The sequence below is a fragment of the Pinus tabuliformis genome, chromosome J (assembly GCF_031772625.1).
Source record: "Pinus tabuliformis cultivar Carrire ecotype Pingquan chromosome J, CPIR1, whole genome shotgun sequence".
In the NCBI taxonomy this organism is placed as follows: Eukaryota; Viridiplantae; Streptophyta; class Pinopsida; order Pinales; family Pinaceae; genus Pinus; species Pinus tabuliformis.
The window spans coordinates 811,342,491-811,367,595 of NC_142295.1; the positions used below are offsets into that span (position 1 = coordinate 811,342,491).

Consider the following 25,105-nt stretch of genomic DNA (forward strand, 5'->3'; position numbering starts at 1 on the left):
AAATTAAAGAGACAGGCACAGGATTTCTCTTTTGAACTTCAAGAGAGCAAACCCTCATTGATTTAAATACTCTTGAATATAAACTTGATTAAAAATAAAGAGACAAACTAACGGCTTTGTCTTTTGAACTTCAAGAAAGCAAAGCCTGATTGATTTAAATACTCTTGAATATAAACTTCAACTTGCAGTGAGTAGTTGAATCCATGTTAGCCCAAATTTCATTATCTTCGAATCTGTGAGAACTTGTAGTGAGCAGTTGAATCCATGATATCCCCAAATTGCATTGCCATGGAATGTGTGGGTCAGAAATATGATTTAAATGTTTATAAGCGGAAGAGAACAGTTAATTAAATGCACCAAACTTCTGAACAAATTAATTTATTATCAAAAACTCGTTCACTATTAGAATCCACTTTACAGTGCATGAAGTTGGTGTAGCAGTGTCACCTTCAACTCCTGTACCTTGGACTCTATCAGCAGAGCCTCTCTTTTTCTTTTACCCGTCTTCGCTTTCAATAACGATTGGGTGCTCTCTCTGTTCGACACCTTTCAGGCCAGCTCTTCGAAGCTTTTTAGCTTTACAATAAAGAAGTTCAAAGTGATTGTTCAAGTTTATAGATCCACGTTACAATAGTAATCCCTTGCATCTATACACAGAACCTTGTGAACGAAGGAGAAAAAAACTTATTTAATATGAGCTAGTTCTTCGTCCTCAGTAGATTCTTTGTAAACTGCAATGTTGGTATAGGATCTGGAGCACAAAATATAGACAATGAAGTCAATTGATGTGAGGGCTGCTAATAACAGGTAGAAACGATCCATATGCCCCTTGTTCAGATTGCCTGGTATCCAACCCGGTCTATCTTCCTTCTTTGTCACATACATTACGACTGTCACCAGCAAACTGCTCACATAATTGCCAAATGATATTGAGGTCATGCACAGGGCACTTCCAAAGCTTCGGAGTGCATCAGGGGCCTGACTATTGAAAAATTCTAGCTGACCCACATACATGAACACCTCCGAAGCACCGAGCAGAGCGTACTGAGGAATCTGCCAGAAAATGCTGAGGGAGCTTGGACTGTCGGGTATGATTTTGTTGTCTACTTCTTTCAGCCGATAAATCTCAACTACAGCAGCAGCAACCATGGCGAGCATACCCACGATCAACCCCACTCCCATCCTCTGTAGCTCGGTGAAACCCTTTGGATTACCTGTGACCTTATAACCAAAAGGAACCAACACCCGCCTGTATAAAGCTATCCATACTGCAACACTGAAAATATCAAACATGGACATTGCAGCAGCTGGAACATTGAAGCTACCCAAGGAGGTGTTCATTGTAGCACCCTGCTCCACAAACAAAGATGCCATTTGGGTGAACACTACTGAGTAAATGATTGTGCACAACCAGATAGGAAGCAACCTCAGGATGCATTTTACTTCTTCCACTTGAGTCACTGTGCAAAGTCTCCATGGACTTTTTTCTTTTCCTTCCACTTCCACTGTGTCATTATCTGTTTCTATTGCTGCCTTGTCAAGGAACCTTAAAAACCAATTCAAATTCAATATAATCCATCAATATGGAAATAAGAGAAAAACCAGTGTAGGGTACAGTAATTATCATAGAGACATACAGATGGTGAACTGAATAATGAGAGGAACGGAAAGGGTGCTTATATGGCTAGCATATTCATATTGGGGTTACGCATATACATACCTTAATCCTTCACTGTGCAGTATCTTTCGGCATCCGCTGATTGCACTTTCTGTACTGGGTAGCTCGTAAAGGTCCTTATGAGCATTTGATGGGCGTTTCAACCTCCATTTCAGAATCGCTGCCACAAATACTTGGGCGAAACGCGGCAGTGGGTTACCTCCAGGCATGCGATGTCGATAAGTGGGCGTTCCTGCTAGAAATATCACCATGGACAATCCCGCTGCTAAAGCAGACAACCAGAATCCTAATATCCACAAGCCATTGTTTTCAAAGTAGCCCAGTATGGTGTTAGAAAAAAGAGAACCAAGATTAAGGGCAAGGTAGAACCAGCTGAAGAAAGCTATCTTGGACGGTCTTTCTCTGTCATCTTCTTCATCAAATTGGTCTGCACCAAACGTCGCTATTGAGGGCTGGTATCCTCCGTTTCCCAAAGCCACAAGGTAGATAGATAAATAGAACAGTACAATCCCCAAACATGATGGAGATTGGCAACTCAAGCTTCCGTCTCCGCAGTTGGTAGGCTTCACTAAGAGCAACTGAGATGATAAAGCCAGAAGCACTAGACCCTGTTGTTGTCAGAGAGTATGATTTAGTCTCTACTTCTTCATATATTAATACTTGAGAGATTAATACGATTAAAAACTGCTAATAGAATAATTGATATGCACAAAATTACTCGTTAATAGTTTTTCAGGCTTACAAGAGAATGAGTCCAGCCAAAATAGCACTCAACCCTCTTAATTGCTTTGACGTATCTGTCTGGAAATGTATCAGGCAGATCCAGGCACATTAGTGAGCAGAAAGGTCAGAAATTGACTCACCACCGCAAAAATGATGAGAAATAGAGTGCATGTCCGGTAGCGTCCGAGGTATGAATCACTAACAAATGCCCCAAGAAGAGAAAATATATAAACGGTTCCGGTCCACTTGCTCACATTATTTGCTGCCGATGCATTGCTCTGATGAAGCACTCTAGTAAAAAACAGAACCAGGTTTACACCCACCCCAAAGAACGCAAGCGTGGCCAATCCTTGATTTACTATTTTGCATAGACAAGCACCAGAAATAGTCAGAGACTCATAAAACTTGATCGTTACAAACTTACAGCGATATTAAAGAACGATTTATTTTAAGATACGATACCATGGATGGGGTTCACTAGAAAAAGTACACAGAAAGAGTTCAGACATACTTAATATTAATAATCCAGACTTCCAGCCACCGGTCCGCGCTTTGATGGCCTGCCGGCCGAACCTGTCAACGGTACCGTCTAGGGTATGCTCAACGTCATTCTCTTTCGCATGCTTACCAATGAAATCATTCATTTTTTGCTCCTTTCTCTGCCCATCATTAATGTAACAAGATTCCAATTATCACGGAACGTCCATATTGGATTCTGTTTAAATATATATATATATATATATATATATATATATATATATATATATATATTTGAGTTAGATTGTGTTTTTTTATGTTTAAAATACATTCTTGAATGCTTCAATATATTTGTTGGGTTGAAAAATAGTTTGGGAGCAAAATAGATTGGGAGCTTGGATTGTGCAGAGTTGGTTAATTAAATTTGAGCAAATTTTTATAAGATTTCATAAAAATTGAAAGAAAAAATATAGCCCAAAAATCCATGAATGTAAAGCAGTTAGATTACAGCTTTTCTATTTGGAACAACCTCACTATGAGATGTTGTTGTTTTTATTAAAATCTGAAATAAAATTTTTAGAAATTTTGTAGATTGTAATTATCTAAAACGTATTTTTAATACGAAATGAATTTATTGTAGCAAATTTTTTTAAGATATTTGAATTCTAAAGATTATAAAATACAATGAGGTAAAAGAAAAAAGTCTAATAATCAAATTACATGTTTTAGGGGACGTCTCCATCACCACTTGGAGTAATCGTCCCATCCCCATAACCATCCTTAATCGGAGTGTCTTTGAACATCTCACGGTTACGGAATCACAGATTCCTGCTTGACTTGGAGGCTGTTTGCCAGTTACACTCTATTTATTTATTTATAAAAACAATGATTGAAAGAAATAATATGTAATTTCGTAGGAAAAAAAGATTACCTTGCTATAAGCATTCGGAGGTAATTTCCCCGTGTCCGATTTTTGCTGCTCGGGTATGGTAACGTGACTGTCGAGCTGCTCCATTTTGATCTGGTTGGTGAAGGCTTATAAACCTGAAAGTTAAACTCAGGCAATGTTATTCACTATCTTCCCTCCCAAAATTGGGTCGCATTGATTTCTCAGAAGTAATTAAAGATCTATAGAGCAAAACAAAACGAAACATACAAGTCACTAAACACTAAGAGACTATTGGGCTACTTGCTCTATTGTCTATAACAGACCCGTAAACAGGATGTTTTATCATTTAAACAATTGGCAATGAAATCGTTCAGACTGTAAAGGCATTTTAGTGGAGGAATTTGTTATAAGAAACCAGTTTATGTAATTGAAGTCAGGCAGAGTTGAGAAACTGTCTGAGTGCATAATTTATTTTCTTTTGATTTTCTAGTATGTCCACGATTTGTGAGATTACTATGATGTCTAAGAAATTGCAGTCACATTTGTAATGTGGTTTAAGAAATCTGGACTGGAAACATCTAAATAATCATAAACACTCTAAATATTATCTAATATAGGCTACACAAACCCTTTCTCAGTATAGGATCGAAGCAGCCGTTGATAGTCTGTACAAAAAGGAACATGAAGGTTCTATTAATCCACAGGCAGACCGCCCAAGAAAGTTATTCCCAGATTTAACAGTGGCTTTGTTCCTCTTAATATATCGATCAAGAAAGTTTAATTTTATTTTTTTCAATCGAAGAAATCGTGTTCGTGGCAATTTTCAGAAACATATAAACCACAAACGACAAGATAGTCTGGTTCAAGATTGGACCACAAAATAACTAAATTTCTTCATCTAACAACTCTCAAACATACATAATCCTGCTCAGATTTAAACTACAAAACCAATGAAGACTAAACCTGCACTATTAGAGCACATCCATAAAACTTACAGCTTGAGGGAGGCCAAAAAAGTTATTCCTGAATTTAACAGTAAATTTCAAAATGGAACAATCTTCCGATTGTGACAGTGTTAAAAGTCTCACAACATTACAGGCTGTACACTTGTCACAAATACAGATTAAGATCAACTCAGTAAAGTTTTAAAGGAAAGAAGAAATTTATATTTCTACCTAAGCAAAATAAGCAACAAAGAGATCTGTTCTGTCATTTCTACGTTAAACAATCAAATTGACCTACTCTATGCAAAGGAAAAATCCTTCTGAAACGCAAGGCAGCCAAAATTATAAGCTGGAGTTGTTTCATCAATATACCTGATTCAGAGGCATATATTACCAAACATCTAAATTGCCGATATAGCTGAATTTCAGAACATTACTTAAAGATTAAAGATAAATATTTATCTCCGAAGGTGGCTTTTAATTTTGAAATTTCCAAGCTTTATTGAACCTAATAATTTCTGACAGAAAGATAGAGATAAAACCCAAGGTCGCATATCTGGTTCAATTAAAATGATGACTAAGTAAAACTCAATAAGCAAATTGCCTTAGTGCGTAAGAGATTTCGATTGGAATACCAAAGATGAAAGAATATTGAATTTTACGATCTCCAGAATCCAGAGAAACAATTCGTGTAAAAGCGATTGCGTCACGAACAGCTGAAAATGGAGCGTTAGAACTCAAACATAAAACTAACTTCTTCAGAGTTATATGTTTTCATGCCAGAAATTTGCAGCCACTAAACACAGAACACTACGCTAAACACAGAAGACTACGAATCTGCCCGAAAAGTTAATTACCATCAAGCAGATCTGCAGACCGGATTATCCAAATACTGCAATGAGCTCCGCTTATATAACTGACTACTCAGTGCTGGAGGCTGAAGCATCTACGTCAATGACGTGGGGTTACATCAGTGCCAGCTTACCTGAGAGGAAAAAAGCCAACGTGGGGCGGCCATTACGGTTGTGATGCCCTAGCGTTTACCCCGATTTCTGATACTGTAAAATTGAAAGACGACCAAATGGTAAGATGTTGTTGCACGACATGTCAATTTGAAACAGACAGTAGTCCTCACGCCGGTCATTCAGTCACTTTGATTCCTTAAAACGATGATAAGCACATCACATCAGGAAACGAGGGAGGAAAAAAAAAATCCTGACCGTTCAGCTGGTTTGTGAATAAATTTCAGGCTTACTAATATAGTCTCATCGATACATTAATGTGCTTGGCAATATATATTATTCATTTAATGATTTAAGTATATTATTTAACTGCTAATATTAATTTATTAATGGATGGTGTAGTTAACAAGATTGTTTTGTTGGATTGAAAATTATGGAAATTTAGGTCAGATTTTGATAAAATCTGGCAAGAATTTTTATAAATAGCTTTTAAATTTCAAGATTTTGAGTGTTTCAAAAAAATTTTGATAGTACTGATCTATTTCTACCATCAAAAATATGATTCAAACACTATTACTACAAAATTTCTTTTACATCCAAACAATTCTTCAACCTAAATAAACGACACCTTAATAAATCAATAATATACTACACCTTAATAAATCAATAATATAATATATACTAATTGCCCAAATTTCAACCCAGCTATATCGAATATTAAGTTTCACTTGCAATACTATATTGAATATTACATTCCACTTGGCCTAGAAATTGACATTCCACTGAAAGGTTTTTTTTTTTTTCAAAAAGCTTCTTGGTTTTGAAGTTATTTTACAGCAAATAAATCTGTTAAAACTTCAATTGACGGTGATAAAAACAATTTTTTTGTTTTTAAAAAGATTATTGGTTTTTAAACTTATTTACCGCCAATAAATCTGTTAAAACTTTAACAGACGAAATTTTAATGAGCAATTGTAAATATGTAAATTTAATCAAATTGATCGGGAATGAAGTAATCTCTATATTCCGGATGAAGCAATCTCTCTTTAGCCAAACATAGCATTATTTCTGCTTATGCGAGTAGTGTTGCGTTGAGATGGTTTATTAATTTTTATTTTCAGGGTTTGGTCATCAGTCACTATCGAAAATTCCTTACAAGTCTCTGAAATATTAATATTAATGACAAAGTTTTTTTGTTTATCAATCTAAACTTTTCATAGTGGATCTTAAATATAAAACTATATTTAATTTGTTTTTTTATAGCGTTTGGAATTTTTTAATGTCAAATATTTTGATTTGTCATCAAGCAATAATGACAATTATGTTATTATTTATATGAAGTATGGATGCTATTATTTAGAACTTACGTGGAGTAAAAGGAAAAAATGTCACTGATGAATTTGAAGAAAACTTAAATGATGTGTATGAAAAACTAAAAACGGTCATGAAATTAAAATTTAAAATTCCATGGTGGCTTGTGATACTATATTGAATAAGTTGTGAGACTAACTTATGTTTTGAGTTTTCGCTTCATCTTAACCTTAAAATTGTGATTGAAATCATGATATTTTATTTATTATTTAAAATACAGTGTTATTATATAAATTGATTCAAAATTTTAAAAGTATTTAAAATAAATTGATTTAAAACTTTTAATTTTTTTTAATTCAAACTTTTGTATAAACTATACCATTCAAATTTAGAATTTAATCCTATTTCAATCAAAATTTAATAAGGAATGTATCCCACGAAGAATATATTAGCCCTGTTAGGACGACTCAAAATCTGATTTTTCGCAAAATTTGGATAACTACGTGTATTTTCCTTTCCAAGTCCATAGTGTGAGGAAGTGGGCTTCCGTCAGAATCCATTAACTTTACCATAAAGTAAAGGGCTTTATTGTTTTCATTAATCTGATAATTCCCCCGATGAGACACATGTGAAAATCAACATCTTTCACGGTCACAAGATTCCACTTGTCCAAAAACACTTTGCTAGGCAATTGCGTCTTCATTCGTGACTCATGAGTCATCACTGTTCAAATTTAAATTCTTTCTCAGAGTTTGATAACCTTCCGCGGAAAAGGGGGATGGGACAACTTATAACTCCTCTGATTTGATTTTTTTAAAGGGGACTTTCTCCCGATGGAATTTGACGAGTAAGTGCCTGTCACGAAGCAACTTCAAGTTTCACGGGCGAAAAAACGCACGCGAAACGAGAAGAAGGAGCTCGTATCACAACGAAATAGGAAATAGGAGTGATGATATCTGACGTTTGATTTGAAATGTAAATATATTCTGGTCCCCTATATTTGCACACTTATCAGTTATCACATATAAAAATTGATTTGAAATGTACAGATTCAGATCCCCAGATCTGGGGTGTGCCTTTTCACAAGCTGCCAGAAGGGGTGGGTAAGTGGGAAAGAAAACAATGACACAATGTGACTGTTTGCCAGGGAAATGATGATGAGATGCAATAATATGACATGACTCTCAACGTCAGTCGAATCGGATGACTCACATTACAGTAATTCCGTATACGACTCATTTTCATTGGCTGTTTCGTTGTCCTTCATCCAATAGATTCATATTTTAATGTGCATCCGGATGCTAGTGGATTCTAATATTTTTATATCAAATCACTATAAAAATATCAAATCACTATAGTTGTGTTGTGTTCACCACGGAATAAGGTTGATAACGTGATGAATATTTGAAAATTAGAGTAGATTTGATTATAAGTTTGGAAATTTAAGAGAATGTGTTTTTCATCTCCAATTTTTTTAATGTGCCACAAGTGATACACTCTTTCTTCCCATGTTTTAATGTACATATGGATGCGTTTTTGTTGGAAAAGTCATAGAAATTTGGGGATTTTTGTAAATTTAAGTTACAGCAATTCTTCCACCTCCATTTAATAGATTAAGTGGTAGATAATTAACACGATTTTTTTTATGTTAGAGAAATTTTAAAGCTTTCAGTTAATCAAATTAATTAACATAATTATTTTTTATGTTAGAGAAGTTTTTAACTTTTGAGTTAATGAAATTTGTTTGACTAATAAATTTGATTTTTAAATTTAGTAAAATGTATACTTTTATAACATGTTAAATTTATTTATATATTTAAAAATAAACTTTTTAACCTAAAAACGAAAATGAAATTCCTACCAAAACCCTTAAAACATAAAATAATTAAATAAATCCTTAAATTGCTATAATATTCCTATTTAAAAATTCTATGATCCATCAATCTAAGGAAGATCTTAATGTTGAGTGAACGTGTTATTCACCGCAATAATGGGTTAAGGAATGCCAAGTGAGGTATTTTGTTTGTTTTAATTTAAATAATTTAATAATATTTTATAAAGTTTAAGTATTTTTAATATTTAATATTAGTTAGTATATATTTATTTTTATTTTAGATTTATTAAGAGTGATTGAATATTTTAAAATGTAAGTGTTTTTTGAATGTAAATTTTTAAAAAAGATTTGTACTTGAACTCTTGAATGAAGATGGGTCTATTTTGACTTTCAATAACCTTATTTATATTTATATAAATTTTATATCTTTATACATAGAAATATTTTTATTATTAATTTTGTTAAAAACTCAATAAATAGAAATACATATATATGTTTTTGGTATTTATTTATATATATATATATATATATATATATATATTTAATTTAAATTTTTAATGGAAAATGCATAACAATGACTTTATACAAAGGGAGAAAGAGGAGCAGGAGATAACATTAGATTCTAAAAAAGTTTATTATAAGTATTAATTTTTTTTTATAATAAACCAAGACCAATATGGCCTATCAAACCTTAGGAAGGTAATAAATTAATCAAAATTCTTCAACTTATTATTTCTACGCTCGAAAAGTAGAGAGAGAAGCATTGCCAAATCACTATAATTGTGTTGCCTTAACCAGGCAAGAAGGTTGATAGTGTGACAAATATTTGAAAATTAGAGTAGATTTGACTATAAGCTGGGAAATCTAAGGGAATGTGTTTCTCATCTTCAACCTTCTTAGTGTGCCACAAGTGGTACACTCTTTCTTCCCATGGCTTTTTGGGAATAGACAATGTCACGTCTCACTACGAAGCTCATGAGAATTAGTTCATATCTTAGCAATGTTCATTTTTGTCTTAACACTAGTCAAGAAAGATAAATAATTATGGGTTGGAAGAGTGTGGTTGATCACGTGCTTATAATAACTTAGTTTCCTTTCCCTCTCGAACTCTTTATCACCCCACAACTTCTCCTTAAATCTGAAAGTAATAACATTTTTAATATTATCCTTATTCTGCAAGATGGTCGCATTGTTTATGCCCAATGGCATCCAACATTGGACATCCTTATGCCATCCTCAAACGAAGGTGGGAATTTTGGCTAGAGCTAGAAGCAATTTTAGGATGCCTCTTAGCTTCCATGTTGTACAACTTCTTCTTATGCATGATATACATGGTCATAACAATGCTTTACAAAGAAAATCAATTCACACACATAAACTATTTGTTTTCATTCACAAATATGATACACATATATAGTTGGATTGCGATCCAGCTCATTCCAAACATAGACAAAGAGGTTGTGATATTCTCTGAACAAAATTCCAAACTAATTCTAAACTTAGCATGGAATCCATGGAAGCATTATTTCCAATTCCCTCCCTTAATGCTTACTTGACAAACATTGAAAACACACATTGAAACAACAAGAATAATTTTTTCTCACTAGTCTTCATTAACACTCACATCTACTTTGGAATCTCGTAAAAAAAACACTCTTTCTTCACCACCATATATTCGAACTTTCACTTGAACTCCATTTCAAACATAATTGATTCTGACAATCATTGATGAATTTTGTACAATTGGCGCTTCTTGACTACCCCCCAAGAATACGCTAGATACTAAATATATGGGACATGCTTTCATCCTAGCAGTATGCATACATACTTCCATTTATATAGATAAGCTATCTATGCACTAAGTTTATCGAGCAGTTAACTCTACAACTAACCTGTTTTGACATATACACTTACATACATATGAAGAAAACATATAAATAATGTTCTTCGAGCACCAAAAAACAACAAGATACATTTAACACATACCAAACTCAACATAACAAAGTCAATAATGTATTCTCCCACTAAAAAACGTTGAAAATCGTTAACTTAAATATATTTCTCTATTTTTTTATTGGTCTTTTACAATATCACAGACAATCAACACTATATGCATATCATCACTAATATTATATTCATATCATCATCCCTAACAGTTATAAAATAAAGCAATCAATACTATATTCATATCATCACTAATAATTACAAAACAAAGCAATCACTCAATCCCCAGAATTTTGCAGTCGCAAAACACCCAACAGATTGATGACTCTCCATCCATGGATGCAGCAGTAATAAAGTATTCCAATAAAATTGTTAGTGATAGGTTGCTTGCCAAAACGATGAAGTTGCCACTTTCTATGAAAAACTGGTCAAAGTGCGGCATGAAAAGGAAACGTTTACTGCGACAAAACATGAAATGAAAATATTTTCTTTTTCTTTTTATCTCCAAACTCTTTTCAAGACGCTTTCTCGATTCTTCCGTGGAATGGGGTCATTAATCCAACATTCATGTTTATTGATTTGCATACAATGGACATCAATTACCAATCATGAGGTTCTGAAAGCCTTTGAAGATGATACACCTTTTGATAGAGTTGTGGAAGCTTGATGGGGCTGACAGATATGTATTAGATCCATTAATGTTATGGGGCGACGTCCCTATTATGGCTAACAACCATATGATCAATCCTTTGGCTGCAGATATGCTTTACAACTTCTTGTTTTTCCTTCCACAAGCTCACGGGCTTCAATATTTCATGGCAACAATCTTTTCCATGCAGTGTTAAGCTTCATGCAAGTATTGCCACAGTTTATTGCAATTAGATGATGTTGAAATACTCCTCTGCCATAAATGAGATCTTATGTACAGGAACCAACTCAACACAGGAACAAAACTTATTACGACTCTAAATCCTTACCCTCTAAGATGTTTGGCATCTGATCTAGTTACACTGAGCACCTCTATCAAGCCAGTTGTTGAATAATAAGGAACTAGGCATAGTCTTCAAAAAAACGCAAATCGTAGTCTGCCACTTTTTAGGAGTTAAATGTCACAAGTCAAGTAATGAATCACAATGAATCATGAAACCGACATTATGATGCTACAATCACAACCATTTATGCTCCCAATTATCGTTTCTAAAATCTCAAGTGGACTATGCTTCACGGGCCATGAGGTTACCGCTGGCATATTTTGTTTTGACCTTCTTTCTCCATTGCCAAAACGCCGTCGGATAAAGCTGTGAATGATACACATTGTCTTTTTCTCTTCTATCACTTAAATATGTTTGATAACCTTCGATATGAAGCTCCTTGAGAGCTCGAAGTATGAGACCGAATCCTGCTGTGACTGCTGCATAGGTCTGACACAAGCTGTACAATGCTACGCTATGTCGCTGTGACTCTACACACAGATCCACGATATTCACAACACACAAAAATCATAGTAATCTACTCTCGCTATGACCTTGGGCCTCCTGTTGTAGGGAAAAGTATCCGACTCGGATGACCCTATCCCACTCTAAGGGTGATAGTACCTCACCAATAGTAAAGAAAACTACTTAAGGTTTACTTCTTTACGAAAGCAAGAGAGAATGAGGAAATGCACTAACCGTTGCCTTGCGCTTAATGTCGAATCCAAACTCTTCTCTTTGGCTGCTTGCTCCCAGCTCCTTGCTCTTTTGCTGGCCCAGCTACAATGAGATCCTGCAAAATAACAAAGAAGGAAACTACAAGAAGCATGCAATCATAACTGATTCAAGGATTAGCATAAATCAAATATACAATTATCACAATATATCGTTGAAACAAGTGCATATAGAAGAACCTCAATAGCTTTTATTAATGAAGAAGTAAAGTTCTGAGAGAGTTACAACCATTGAAGGCCCCAATCTAGCAACACCTCCCAGCAGAAAGAATTTCTCCTCTTCACCTCCTTCAAGCAATCACCCAATAGCTCTATAGTGAAACCAACAGCATATCATTACTTTGCACAAAATTCCAGCCTCCTGAGCTCATAGGAGAGAGCTCAATATATAGATGAATTGAGAAAGGATGAGTCAGCTTGCAACTGATGTGTAGCTGCCTTGTGTCCTCTCTCTCTTCAGTTGATCTTCAGTTCTTGAGTCCACTTGGAGAACCTTGCTTCCACTTGGAGAAACAGAGCCTCTGACTCATCACAAGGCAAAATCCCTGATCCAAGTGTCATTTTTGGAAGATTCCAGAGCAATGACTCAGTGTGCCACTTGTCCCATCTCGCTCAGCGCAGGTGGCCTTTGTTCCACTTGCTTTGCAACGCAGGTACACCATGGAGGAGTTGAGTTTCAGCGCAAGCCTAGTGGAGCACCTGCTTTGATTTCAGGATTGCTTGTTTTTGAGTGTTTTCAGGTGGAGAACTGATCTGAGAGCTGTTGGTTTGCTGACCTTGTTCCTCTAGGGGTAGGAACATCATGTTTAGGGACTTTGGATCCCTTGGATTATTGACAATTCATGCCTAATGCTGTAAGGCACAAAATTGTCTATAACAGATGCCCCCTAAAGTATGAGGTCGTTTATCGGGTGAAATGCTTTATTAGGAGGATCCGAAGTTCATTCAATCTGCTGAGAAGTGTCCTGTAATAGGATACAATACAATACATTATTTTTCATACTTTTTCATGATCTAGCTGAGGCGGGCATTCCCATGCTCAGCTTTATAAATACATTTTGGTACATAGAACAGACGATCGTCTGATGATAGACTGATAATTCTCTACTGAAGTTATCATCCTTTGAGAAGGATGATCATCTGCTGCAATGATGTACATATCAAATGTCTTTATATCCTGAATATATATCGCAGCCCGGATGGATGAAACTAGATCCGGGGTCTTCAATCTCTTCCGATCTTCACTCGATGTACAAGTCGATCCATGTGAGAATTTCTTGAAGTCGAACATGGAAAGACATCGTTTGATTACCGGTCAATGATGTAAACCGTTAACAAGCGCGAGAGGAATCACCGATAAGGATGATGACCCTCAAGGTACGGCAGTACAATTCACATGGTGGGAATAAAGGACTTGGCGTCGACCACCATGCAAAATCTTCTGGTCGAAGGTCATTGATGTGTACCTGTCGCCGGAAGTGAGAAACTTGCCATTGAGGCATGCAAGCTTCAAAGTACTGAAGGGGGTGTTCCTAGATCAACTCCTTGGATAATGAGCTGATGTCGACAAGGAGCGATCCGTCAAAGGAGGGCCTTAATGAATCCCACATCAGTGACACGGAACGGAGCTAGTGATTGTGATGAGGTGAAAACAAACTGTGATGTATGATTCAGGGTGGCGGTCATGAAATGGATGAAGGACAATGTATGGCAGTGGATGGGACACGGTTGACTCTTTGCAGAACAACATCTCTTGAACATATAACGACACTGATGTGATGGATTGGTAGCATTACCCCAAATGTGGATGGTGTGGCGAGGACCATGGTGATGAGATCGGTGAATGAAACAACCCAACCCGATGTGATACGGAGGACAAAGTGTCATGTTCAAGAGTGACTTGCTACCATTAAAGCTGTGAGGTTCTCCCAATTTTTCCCCAGTCATTGCTGACCAGTACCTCTTTATTTTTATCAAGCTTGAGGAGGATAACATATGCTTGTTCTATAACCTGCCCTTCGGGCAAGCCTATCGCTATGTTTTAACGAGCCTAGCGATAAGGAAACTCGTTCTCGTCTAGAGACAAGTTTGTCGCTATTTAATGAATTTAACGAGTCTAACGACAAGGATAACTCGGTCCTTTTCATTTTTAGAGAGTCTGAAAAGGTACATAAAGTCAACTCCAGAATTCCTTTTTCGTCATCTAATCCCTTAAGTCCGAAAAAGTATAAAACGATACAGAAGGGATGAATTTTCGATTGCTTTAACGAGCCGAACAAAACAAGCGCTCGATCTTTTTGTGCAATAATCCCTCAGGTCCAAAAAGATTAAAATCTAGAGGAGGGATATCTCTTCCGGTCATTTAATGAGCTGGAAGGCCAAAACTCGGCAAACTTTTCATATTTTACGAGTCAAGAGAAAAGAGCTCAAAGAAGACTCGTCTTTTGAGGAACGAGTGATAAACAGGGATAGCAGCAGATTCCAGGTACAGGTTGGAATATTCCAATCACGGCAGTGTCACAAGGATGGCTAAGCGAAATCACTCTTCGCAGCTGTTCCTCAAAATGGGTAAACAAGCATATGGAGATGAACGATTGGCCAAATGAACGGATGGAGGTGAGACTGCAAGAACACGACCAAGGGCTTTAATATGGCTGTCAAAGGTTACATTTACCAAGGTTATTTACCGGTTCATTTTTTCTGAGTGAGCTTGAACTCTAGGGGAAGATTGCTCACAACTTATGTTTATTTTTTAACGAGCATGAACTATGTGCTAAAACTGCTCGGATCTTGCGTTTATTTTTTAAACGAGCATGAACATTGCTAAAACTGCTCGAATATACCAGTCTTAATACAAGGAACGCCTCAGGTGAGGTAGTCATATTTAAGGAGCTATACCTCACTAGTTACTCCGATTTGGCAAGTTTTAACTTTTGCCCCACATCCTTTCTTTATGCAAGCTGGAAACGGCTAATCCTACGAGTTTAATGGGTTAGACCTACAGGTTTAAAGGGAGGACCTAAAAATTTAAAAAAATAAATAGTCGTCCCGTGCTTGCACTCCAAAAGGTTCGCATGCCCCCAGGTATAAAGTATAATTTCAAGGCTACCCCTCCTCTGTCCCACCTCTGTTTTTCTACTTGTCGTCTTGCTATATTTTTAACGATACTTGTCTTCTCGTTATTTTTCGGTGCCGACGGTACTTGTCTTCCCATCAGTTCACTTTTTTATTTTTGCAAGATCGCAAAAGATAAAACATTGGCGTTACGGAGGGAGGTTTGCCTCTTACTTATTATCCGAAAAATGGTTTTGTTCGCTGCCGCAAACTAAACTCTTTTTTTTTTTTCGGCGATGTCTATTACTAGGTTGCTAAGGATGGTGACTACTTGTTGCAGCAATTTCATCTCTTTCTTTGGAGGCTGCCCCTACTTATCCTTCAAAACATATGTTTTAATGGGTGAGGCTTGCCTTCAAAGATGGTGGCTACTCGCCGCCACAAATGGATCTCCTCCCTCAGGAGAGCCTACTTTTTAGACAAAGGGAGCGAGAAGCTGATTATCTCACTCACATAACTTTGACAAAATAACTTTATCCTAGAACAACCCTCTCTTCCTTCCTTCGGACGGGGTACGGACTAGTCCCATTCTTCTGCGGAAATTAACTTTATACCCAAGGTTTCCTCTGCCCAAGGCAGGCCAGGGTGCATGCCCCCTGGGTCCCAGTTACATCTTTCCGAATCACTCGCATTCATCGGGAAGTAGAACCGGGGATAGAGGCATTCCTTGAGCGAATAAACCGTTAAGGGATGGTATTTGACTATTTGCGATGCGTGATCCTGGAAATGAAAGCTGGTCTACGAGCTTGACCATTCTTCCTTCGTGCGGAAAACACATAACTCTAAAGAGTGAGGACACTATCGCCTCCATGCAATATATATAGTCTCGTCCAAGGAGTAAGTTATATACCAAGGGTCCCTGGACGACCATGAAGTTCATATGAACTGTCTTCCCTTTCAATGTAATGGGAAAATTGGGGAGAATCCCTAACGGGTGACTGGTTCCTTTATCAAAACCAGATAGATTTCTCATCTCAGGTAAAAGCGCCGGGGAACCCAGTGCTTTCCAAGCAATAGAGGAAAGGATACTCACAGATGCCCCTTCATCAATGATAGTTCCAGCCATCACCATTCTGTAGATTTGGACGATGATTCTGAATGGGATACTGGCTGGTAACCGGGGTCTGCCTAGTTGATTCCAATCAAAGGATACAACTAGGTTGCTTGGTGGTGGGACCGAATACACGGCCAGATACGACCCTGACGATGTTCCTTCCTGCTATAAAGGAATGGGCGCATTGCCCTGATGCTCATCAGAGTCTGTGTTGATGAAAAGAATATGGACGGTGTCATCCTTATCCTCTTCAGTGAGGGTGTCATTTGAAGATGGGTCTTCAATGACGGAGTCATTTGAGGATGAAACCTCTGAAGGAAGAACCGGGTCAACTGCCATTTCGACCTTTAGACTTTCGTCTGGTCTGGATTCAGTAGGTTCATTCTCAATGACCGACACTTCAGCTGACCACTTGATCGGGCCAGCTGGATTTTCAACTATCGAGGGACTTGGCACGAGTTTTTGGTATCCAGGAGGAAGTCGTAACGGTGAAACCGGACGATCTTCCAAAACTCTCTTCGCCTCGTCTAAGAATGGACATCGGTGGATGGCGTGATCGCCTTCACACAACATACAGGGTGATCTTGGTCTCCCTTTTCGTCCTTCACTCTCGCTAGTTGACGGACTGCAATCAACATGACTACCAGAGGTTGATGCTACTGGATTGTGCAACCTGGGGGACCAGTCCCTTAGTATCCGGGGAATACAAGGACAATCACGATGGAAATGGGCCCCTTTGCAAATGACACATGGCGATTTATGCCCGGTCGGTGCAGTGTGTGGATTTCTGTCAGATGTCTTTTGCTTGCCCCCAGTCGCCTTCGCCATAGGCCCCTTCTGCTTCTTTTCTTTCTTCTTCTTTTCCTTCTTCTCCATGGGAGGCTGACTTTTGCCGGCTCTACCTTGCGAAGATGAAGGATCAGAGGAAGAATTGTAAGAAGTGGAAGGCTGGTGGGTAGCTCTAGACTGGTCTGACTGTTGATTCGACTGCTCAGGATTAGTGGTGATCTGAACTACATTAGTTGAAAAGAGCCATACAGGTAGGCCAATTGTCAATCCTGGAAGTGACAATGTGGCCATATGAGGCGCACCAACATCTCCCCAAGAGGAGAAGGGATTGGGACTTCCGCCAAGGTGACTTCCTTGGTTGGTGGGCTCCATACTTTTCAACTGAAAGATCAACGTGGGAATAACAGGTGATTATGTTCCGATTAAAATAAATTTTATTAACGACGCTTTAGACACAACTTTGCTTTTTCATGTTTTAAGAGTCGAGAAAAAGCTAAAGATTACTCTAGTCTCCTTCGATGTTTTAACGAGCCCGAAGTGACAAATGCCCGGATGGACTTTTTCAGTTATAGAGTTTGAAAAAGGCCAAAAGAAACTGCTCTGGAGTTCTAGGCAGAGGGTGTGCCAAACTTTTCGCGAAACCACAGAATACGTTTTACGGTACGGGTGGTCGATCTTCGTGAATGCTGTGTTCACTGCATCGCGATCAGTAGGGCGGCCGACACGGCTTCCTATGGATAAAGGCTTTGTTCCTATAGGGGTCTCCCAATATATACGCGACGGTACGTGGGAGCACAAGTCCGTATTAGTGCCAACGACTCTCAGGAGGAATCACCCACCTTCGTAGAGATCGACAGTCACTACGTTTAACGACGCCGGAACACGTCTCTACCTAGACCTCTATGTGTTTGCGTTATGTTACAAAGCGTTGTTATGTAAATTGAATTTATTTTAATGTTGATCTTGTTTAGCAGTTTGCCTTTAAGGATCACCACGAGATGTATGTAACAAATTCCTGAATGCAGTGTAAGATGAGAAGCAAACTTTTCAATCTTTCAACTTTGAAAATCTTAACTACTGAGGGAGAAGAAAGGAAAATCTTTTCACACAGATCATAGAGCACACACTAATGCAAATTTTCCTAAATCAGCATGCAAACAGTCAAATGCAAAATGCACAATGCATGTATTTTCTTTTCCCTTTCTTAATGTTGATGTATTACAAAAAGAAAGTTGTTATATAACTTTGATTTCGATTTCAAGCGAAAGTAAACAAGCTAGTCCAAAATCAAAAGACACCTTAAGATTTACTTGTTTAAACACTGGAAATACATGAAATCAAACCATAATGACGAAAGTAAAAAGACTAATCAGCTATGGACAGCAAACAAGCTAACTCTTTAGACCAGCAAAATGCCTAACACAGGTTCAGATCTAAGAGGCCAAAGCAAGACTGGTTAACTTTCGTTATGGGAAATTGTAAATGATGTAAGAAATACAAAAGAACAAGTACAATTTCGTTATATAACAGAGGCAGAATGATGGCAAGTAAGGTTGGTTTCAGAATAGGTATAAGAAAGACAACTTGCTGCAAAAACTATAGTGAAAACATGCAAGAAAAAGGGAGGAAACCCCAACTGCACAAGGCAAAATTGGGCCAACGCAGGTGCTGCTCAGCCAGTCTGGCTCTCAGCGCAGGTAGCCCCTTCGGGACCTGCGTTGCAAAGCAGGTAGCCTGTGTACTACCTGCTTTGGAAAACGAAAGTTGCGTTTTCTCAGTTTCCGGGTCACAATTTTCTCAAAAATTCACAGTTTTTGCTCAAATCAGAAGCTATCAGTCAAGCACACACTAAGGGATGACAAGGAAGATGAAAAGCTATCACTAAGAGCTTACAAGGATCCTTGTAGATCAGCTCTTCAAATCATGAACATGCTCAGAAATTAGCTAGAGTGGCTGCCCTCTACTTCGCTTTTGATATAGTCAAAAGCTTTTCGATTTGGTACTCTTTTGTTCAGGAAATGAATAGCAAAATACTACAAACAATCAAACAGATACGATCCCCAGCGGAGTCGCCAGTTTGTTGTAGGGAAAAGTATCCGACTCGGATGACCCTATCCCACTCTAAGGGTGATAGTACCTCAGAAACAACTGTAAAGAAAACTACTTAAGGTTTACTTCTTTACGAAAGCAAGAGAGAATGAGGAAATGCACTAACCGTTGCCTTGCGCTTAATGTCGAATCCAAACTCTTCTCTTTGGCTGCTTGCTCCCAGCTCCTTGCTCTTTTGCTGGCCCAGCTACAATGAGATCCTGCAAAATAACAAAGAAGGAAACTACAAGAAGCATGCAATCATAACTGATTCAAGGATTAGCATAAATCAAATATACAATTATCACAATATATCATTGAAACAAGTGCATATAGAAGAACCTCAATAGCTTTTATTAATGAAGAAGTAAAGTTCTGAGAGAGTTACAACCATTGAAGGCCCCAATCCAGCAACACCTCCCAGCAGAAAGAATTTCTCCTCTTCACCTCCTTCAAGCAATCACCCAATAGCTCTATAGTGAAACCAACAGCATATCATTACTTTGCACAAAATTCCAGCCTCCTGAGCTCATAGGAGAGAGCTCAATATATAGATGAATTGAGAAAGGATGAGTCAGCTTGCAACTGATGTGTAGCTGCTTGTGTCCTCTCTCTCTTCAGTTGATCTTCAGTTCTTGAATCCACTTGGAGAACCTTGCTTCCACTTGGAGAAACAGAGCCTCTGACTCATCACAAGGCGAAATCCCTGATCCAAGTGTCATTTTTGGAAGATTCCAGAGCAATGACTCAGTGTGCCACTTGTCCCATCTCGCTCAACGCAGGTGGCCTTTGTTCCACTTGCTTTGCAACGCAGGTACACCATGGAGGAGTTGAGTTTCAGCGCAGAAGCCTAGTGGAGCACCTGCTTTGATTTCAGGATTGCTTGTTTTTGAGTGTTTTCAGGTGGAGAACTGATCTGAGAGCTGTTGGTTTGCTGACCTTGTTCCTCTAGGGGTAGGAACATCATGTTTAGGGACTTTGGATCCCTTGGATTATTGACAATTCATGCCTAATGCTGTAAGGCACAAAATTGTCTATAACACCTCCCCTGAGGGAGTTAGCCCATATAGCTTCTGATACCAACAAAGAAAATCAATATAAAACTGTTTTTTTCATTTACAAATATGATACATATATATATTTCTGTTGAAATCCAACCCATTCCGGGACAAAGAAATTGAGATATTCTCTCAACAAAATTCTAAACTCACCATGGAAGCCTAATTCTAAACTCACCATGGAAGCCATGGAAGCATTATTTCGAAGTGCTTTCACTAGGGAAAGGTTAGCTTCAATGAGGAGGATAGGGTAGGGAGTATTTAGTCCTGAGGTTGTAGGTTATAAACTACTATTAGATCTAGTCAATCTCCTTCCATGATTTTCTAGATATACCAACTCTAAACCTCACATCCATATAAAATAACAAGGGTGACAAGAGTCTTAAAGAGGATTTTTTTTATCCCAAATCCAAAGGTAGATTGAGGGACAATTGTTTCAAGCCATAGTAATCTTTCTATCTTCCATTTATCTTTTTCTCAATACTATACTTCCAATTGGGTTGATTATGGATATCCATTCCTAGATATTTTTTATGAAGGAACTTCCTACAAGTAGTTATTATTGTAAATGAAACTATCTAGGTAATCTCTCTGGATTTAATTATCATGGGCAATTGTTTTCAAGCCCATAGTAATCTTTCCATCTTCCATTTATCTTTTTCTCAATACTATACTTCCAATTGGGTTGATTATGGATATCCATTCCTAGATATTTTTACGAAGTAACTTCCTACAAGTAGTTATTATTGTAAATGAAGCTATCTAGGTAATCTCTCTGGATTTAATTATCATGAATTTAGTCTTGTTAGTGTTAATTGTCATACCAATCTTGGAGTAGAAACCTTGGTGGATTTTTAGTTGCTTGCTGAAATGGTCATGGCTCCTTTCCAAAATAACAATAACATCAACATAAAGGAGAATAGTTAGGACTAGTTAGGACTATACTAGGGAGGGTCGGCGAAGAGATCCTACATCTTCTAAAAATTCTTCAATCTTATCAATGTAAATGGCAAAAATGGCAGAGGATAATAGACACCCTTGGGTGGCTCCAATATTGCAATTAATTTCTTTTAACTAACCCTTAGTTGTCTTAATCTTGGAAATAACATTCTCGTATAGCCTTGCCATAGAAATCATCAAATCTACAAGAACCATTATTTCTTTTAACCTCTTCCATAGCTTTGTCCTATGAATGGTGTTTCTAAAGTCCAAAAAGAAACATAAAAGATCAGTGATATTATTGTGGCATTCCTCTGCAATGATCCTTAGAGTAAGTAACAAGATGGTCAACAATTGATTGATATGTTCTGTCCCAAACCTAGCTTGGCCTTTAACTCTTTTACCATGGCTTTCAAACCATATACTAATCTTATTTTCTAATGATTATGAATTTGAACCATTATTTTAATTTATATGATAAAGTAGGTCTTTATGTATAAAAATATATATATTTCACATCTTTATATATATAAATATTCTTAATTCTAAGTACATGTTTATTAATTAAATTTATTAAGTTTTGATATATGTATTAGTTATATGTTCTAAAATACTATGGTTATAAATATGGAGCATTATTACATAATTGTATTTTAAGGCTATATATATATATATATATATAGAAAGGATTATAATTTTATACATAAAACTAAAATTACAGTATAATAAATTGAATTAAATGACTTATTATCTTTATTACATTATATTTTTTTATTTCTTTTTTAGTTGATGATATATTAGGTTTTATTATTATCATTATTATTATTATTTGATTAATGCATGAAGTACAACATCTCCTTGATATTGGGTTATAAAGTGCTTTTCCTAACAACCAACATAGATCCATCTCTATATCTCTTCTTCAATGCAAAACTTGAGGAAAAGTTTGCAATGAGACATTCCATTCCTCTTGCCACTTTGGAGAGCCAAAATTGAGATTGATCCACTTATAGAAATTTTTTATTTTATTTTATTAAAAATTCGATAAAACACATAATTACATATATATACAGATGAGTTTGACAGTTTTCATATATATATATATATATATATATATATATATATATATATATATATATATATATATCGATTGCTGAATGCATGAAGATGGGTTGCACTGTTTGGCAAGTGCATGAGTTGGGAGGGAGAAAAAAGAGGCTTGATCAAGTAATATTTTAGCCAAGATACTTTTTAGAAATTCTCACCAAAAACACAACACGAAGGTTATGGTTCAAAGGGCTTGATCAAGCCCTTGTTTAACCATGTCAAGAGCTCGATCAAGCATTTGTTAAACCCTCGATCGAGCTATTTCAAATGTTACGTTAAGCTCTGGATCGAGCTTTTTAAGTGCTCAATCAATTTGTTAAGGGCCTAAAAAATAGAGTTTTAGCTCTCCTTCTACAAAGTTCTTTGCAATACCATTTTTACCCTAACAGATTCTAGGAAAAAATTGTCCTTAAGTGACGAAGTTGATCAAGTTGGATTCCTGAAAGAATCCTCTATCCAATGACATATCGGTTTGTCATTTTGGACTTCATATGATATTTTTCATCTAATTTCTTTTAAACATAATGCTTGATTTGTTTTTGATAGCTTCAAAGGGGTTGAATAAAAAAAAATACATAAAATGTACAAAATTTCAAAAAGTACAAATAGCTTGAAAAGGGTACTCTTGGTTTTGAATTTATTCAAATAGTAGAAAAAAATATTATGTAAACATGTGTATCTGCAATTGCAATTGAAATATTACTTGGCTAATAAAAAATAAAAGTTTGCATAATAATATATATTTTTTAATATGCATAACTTAGCTATTTCTCTCTCTCAACACACACATACCTCTTAAGGTTTACGGAAATTATCAAGGACAAACATTTTATTTAATAGAAAAGTGAGACTAATTTTTTTTGCAAAAAATATCATTAGGGAAACAACATAATTCTCCACAACTTGTAATTTTACTCTGAATCAAAATTCACATCACTTATATGAATTTTAAGAGCTTCAATTCTAGAGAAGAGTAAAATTTTGAATTTGGCCCAAAAGTGTAACTCATCTCCATGCATTCACCCATATATATATATATGAAATTCAAATATGAAGTTCTAAACTATAATGGTTATGAATATGTACTATTATTTTAATTTATATTGTAAAATGGATTTTAATTTACAACTAATATTTACATTTTATATATAGTTAGCATTTCTCTATAAAGAAATATTCTTATTTTTAATTACATATTTATTAACTAAATTTATTTTAATGTGATACGTATATTATAAGTTTTTTCCTAGGAAAAATTGTTTATAAATTTATTAATCAAAGTTACAATATAATAAATTGAATGGAGTAGATTTATTATTTTTATTACATTTTAAATTTTATTAGTTTATTTATTCAATTGAATTTATATTTTATTACATTTCATTTTACAACCACTAGAATATTGGCCCAACAACTAGTTTTTTAAGAATTAACAAAACTTGTCAAGATTTCTCGAGTCTAGCATATATATGGATTTCTAAAAAATTATGTGCTCATTAACCATGCCTTTTAAAAAAAATGCACTTAGGACATTCATGCAAGAAATAATGACAGTTGTGACAACATTGTTGGCAAAAATTTAAAGATATGGCCATCAAAGCTAGGAACCCAAAGATCCAAGTTTTGAAGAGTTAAATTCTTTTAAGGTGTTTTGGAGCAACATATTTTTGGCGGTGTGGCAAAAGTTGGCAAAGCAAGTGGTAGAAGAATTGGTAGAGGTGATTGGTTAAACATCAAGCAAGTATGAGGGTGGATCTTTCGCCACACATCCCCACTGGTGCAACAAATATATTCCACTGTGTCATCATGTGTAGGCATTAACACGCAAGGGGGTGTCAAAAACACATTTTGTCTATACCAACGATCTCATGATAAATGATGGAGATTGATTCTAACACCCTCCCTAATCTATACCATAAACCATGCCAAAGGGGTGTCAAAATGGGTAGTTTTACCAGCACAAACCACAAGTGGTTTTTTTGATAGTGGAGCGGCTAAATAGATAATTGGGAAAGCATGCCTTTGATAAAAGTAATGACGAGCAATTGGATTGGTGGAAGCTTTAAAGCAAAAGGTCCCCACTAGACATATTAGCCTTAAAAGGCTATCCTAGAAGTTTCAAAGGGTGTATGAGTAATGAAGCACTAGATGATGCAATCTCAACAGGAGTACCCTGGGAGGTTCCAAAGGTGCACATATAAGTTAAAGGCCTAGATGGATCATGTGGACAATGTGGCAACCACACAACGAAGTGTAAATGAATTAGTTGGGACACTTATAACATTAACGAAGGAAACTGACACAAAACCAAGGTTTCATATGCTTTCTCTATCCTTTGACAAGGGATATGATTTCAGCATGACATCAAGTACAGAGACACATGGAATCTAGATTCGTGTTCTTTGAGTGCTTGAGTGGTTCAGTTACGAGTGAGACATGGACCACTCATAGAGTGCCATGCGGCTCTGATGACGAGAGCATGATATTAT

General features: G+C 36.4%; 1 protein-coding gene across 4 annotated transcripts; it reads right to left on the bottom strand.

The window, feature by feature from the left end:
- Window positions 1–362: 362 nt before the first annotated feature.
- On the bottom strand, window positions 363–5,587 carry LOC149229182 (protein NRT1/ PTR FAMILY 7.2-like). Of its 4 annotated transcripts, XM_089378519.1 has the most exons (7): window positions 5,569–5,586; window positions 5,347–5,427; window positions 3,810–3,922; window positions 2,913–3,060; window positions 2,542–2,759; window positions 1,721–2,286; window positions 363–1,546 (listed from the first exon to the last, which is right to left on the bottom strand). In XM_089378519.1, the coding sequence occupies exons 3-7, from the start codon at window positions 3,891–3,893 to the stop codon at window positions 685–687; spliced, it is 1,878 nt and encodes a 625-aa protein (XP_089234645.1). In that variant the 5' UTR covers window positions 3,894–3,922; window positions 5,347–5,427; window positions 5,569–5,586; the 3' UTR covers window positions 363–684. The 4 variants fall into 4 exon arrangements, with proteins under 4 accessions (XP_089234645.1, XP_089234646.1, XP_089234644.1 ...); XM_089378520.1 differs by lacking the exon at window positions 5,347–5,427 and having other exon boundaries at window positions 5,569–5,587; XM_089378518.1 differs by having other exon boundaries at window positions 5,347–5,580.
- Between the last annotated feature and the right edge of the window lie 19,518 nt (window positions 5,588–25,105).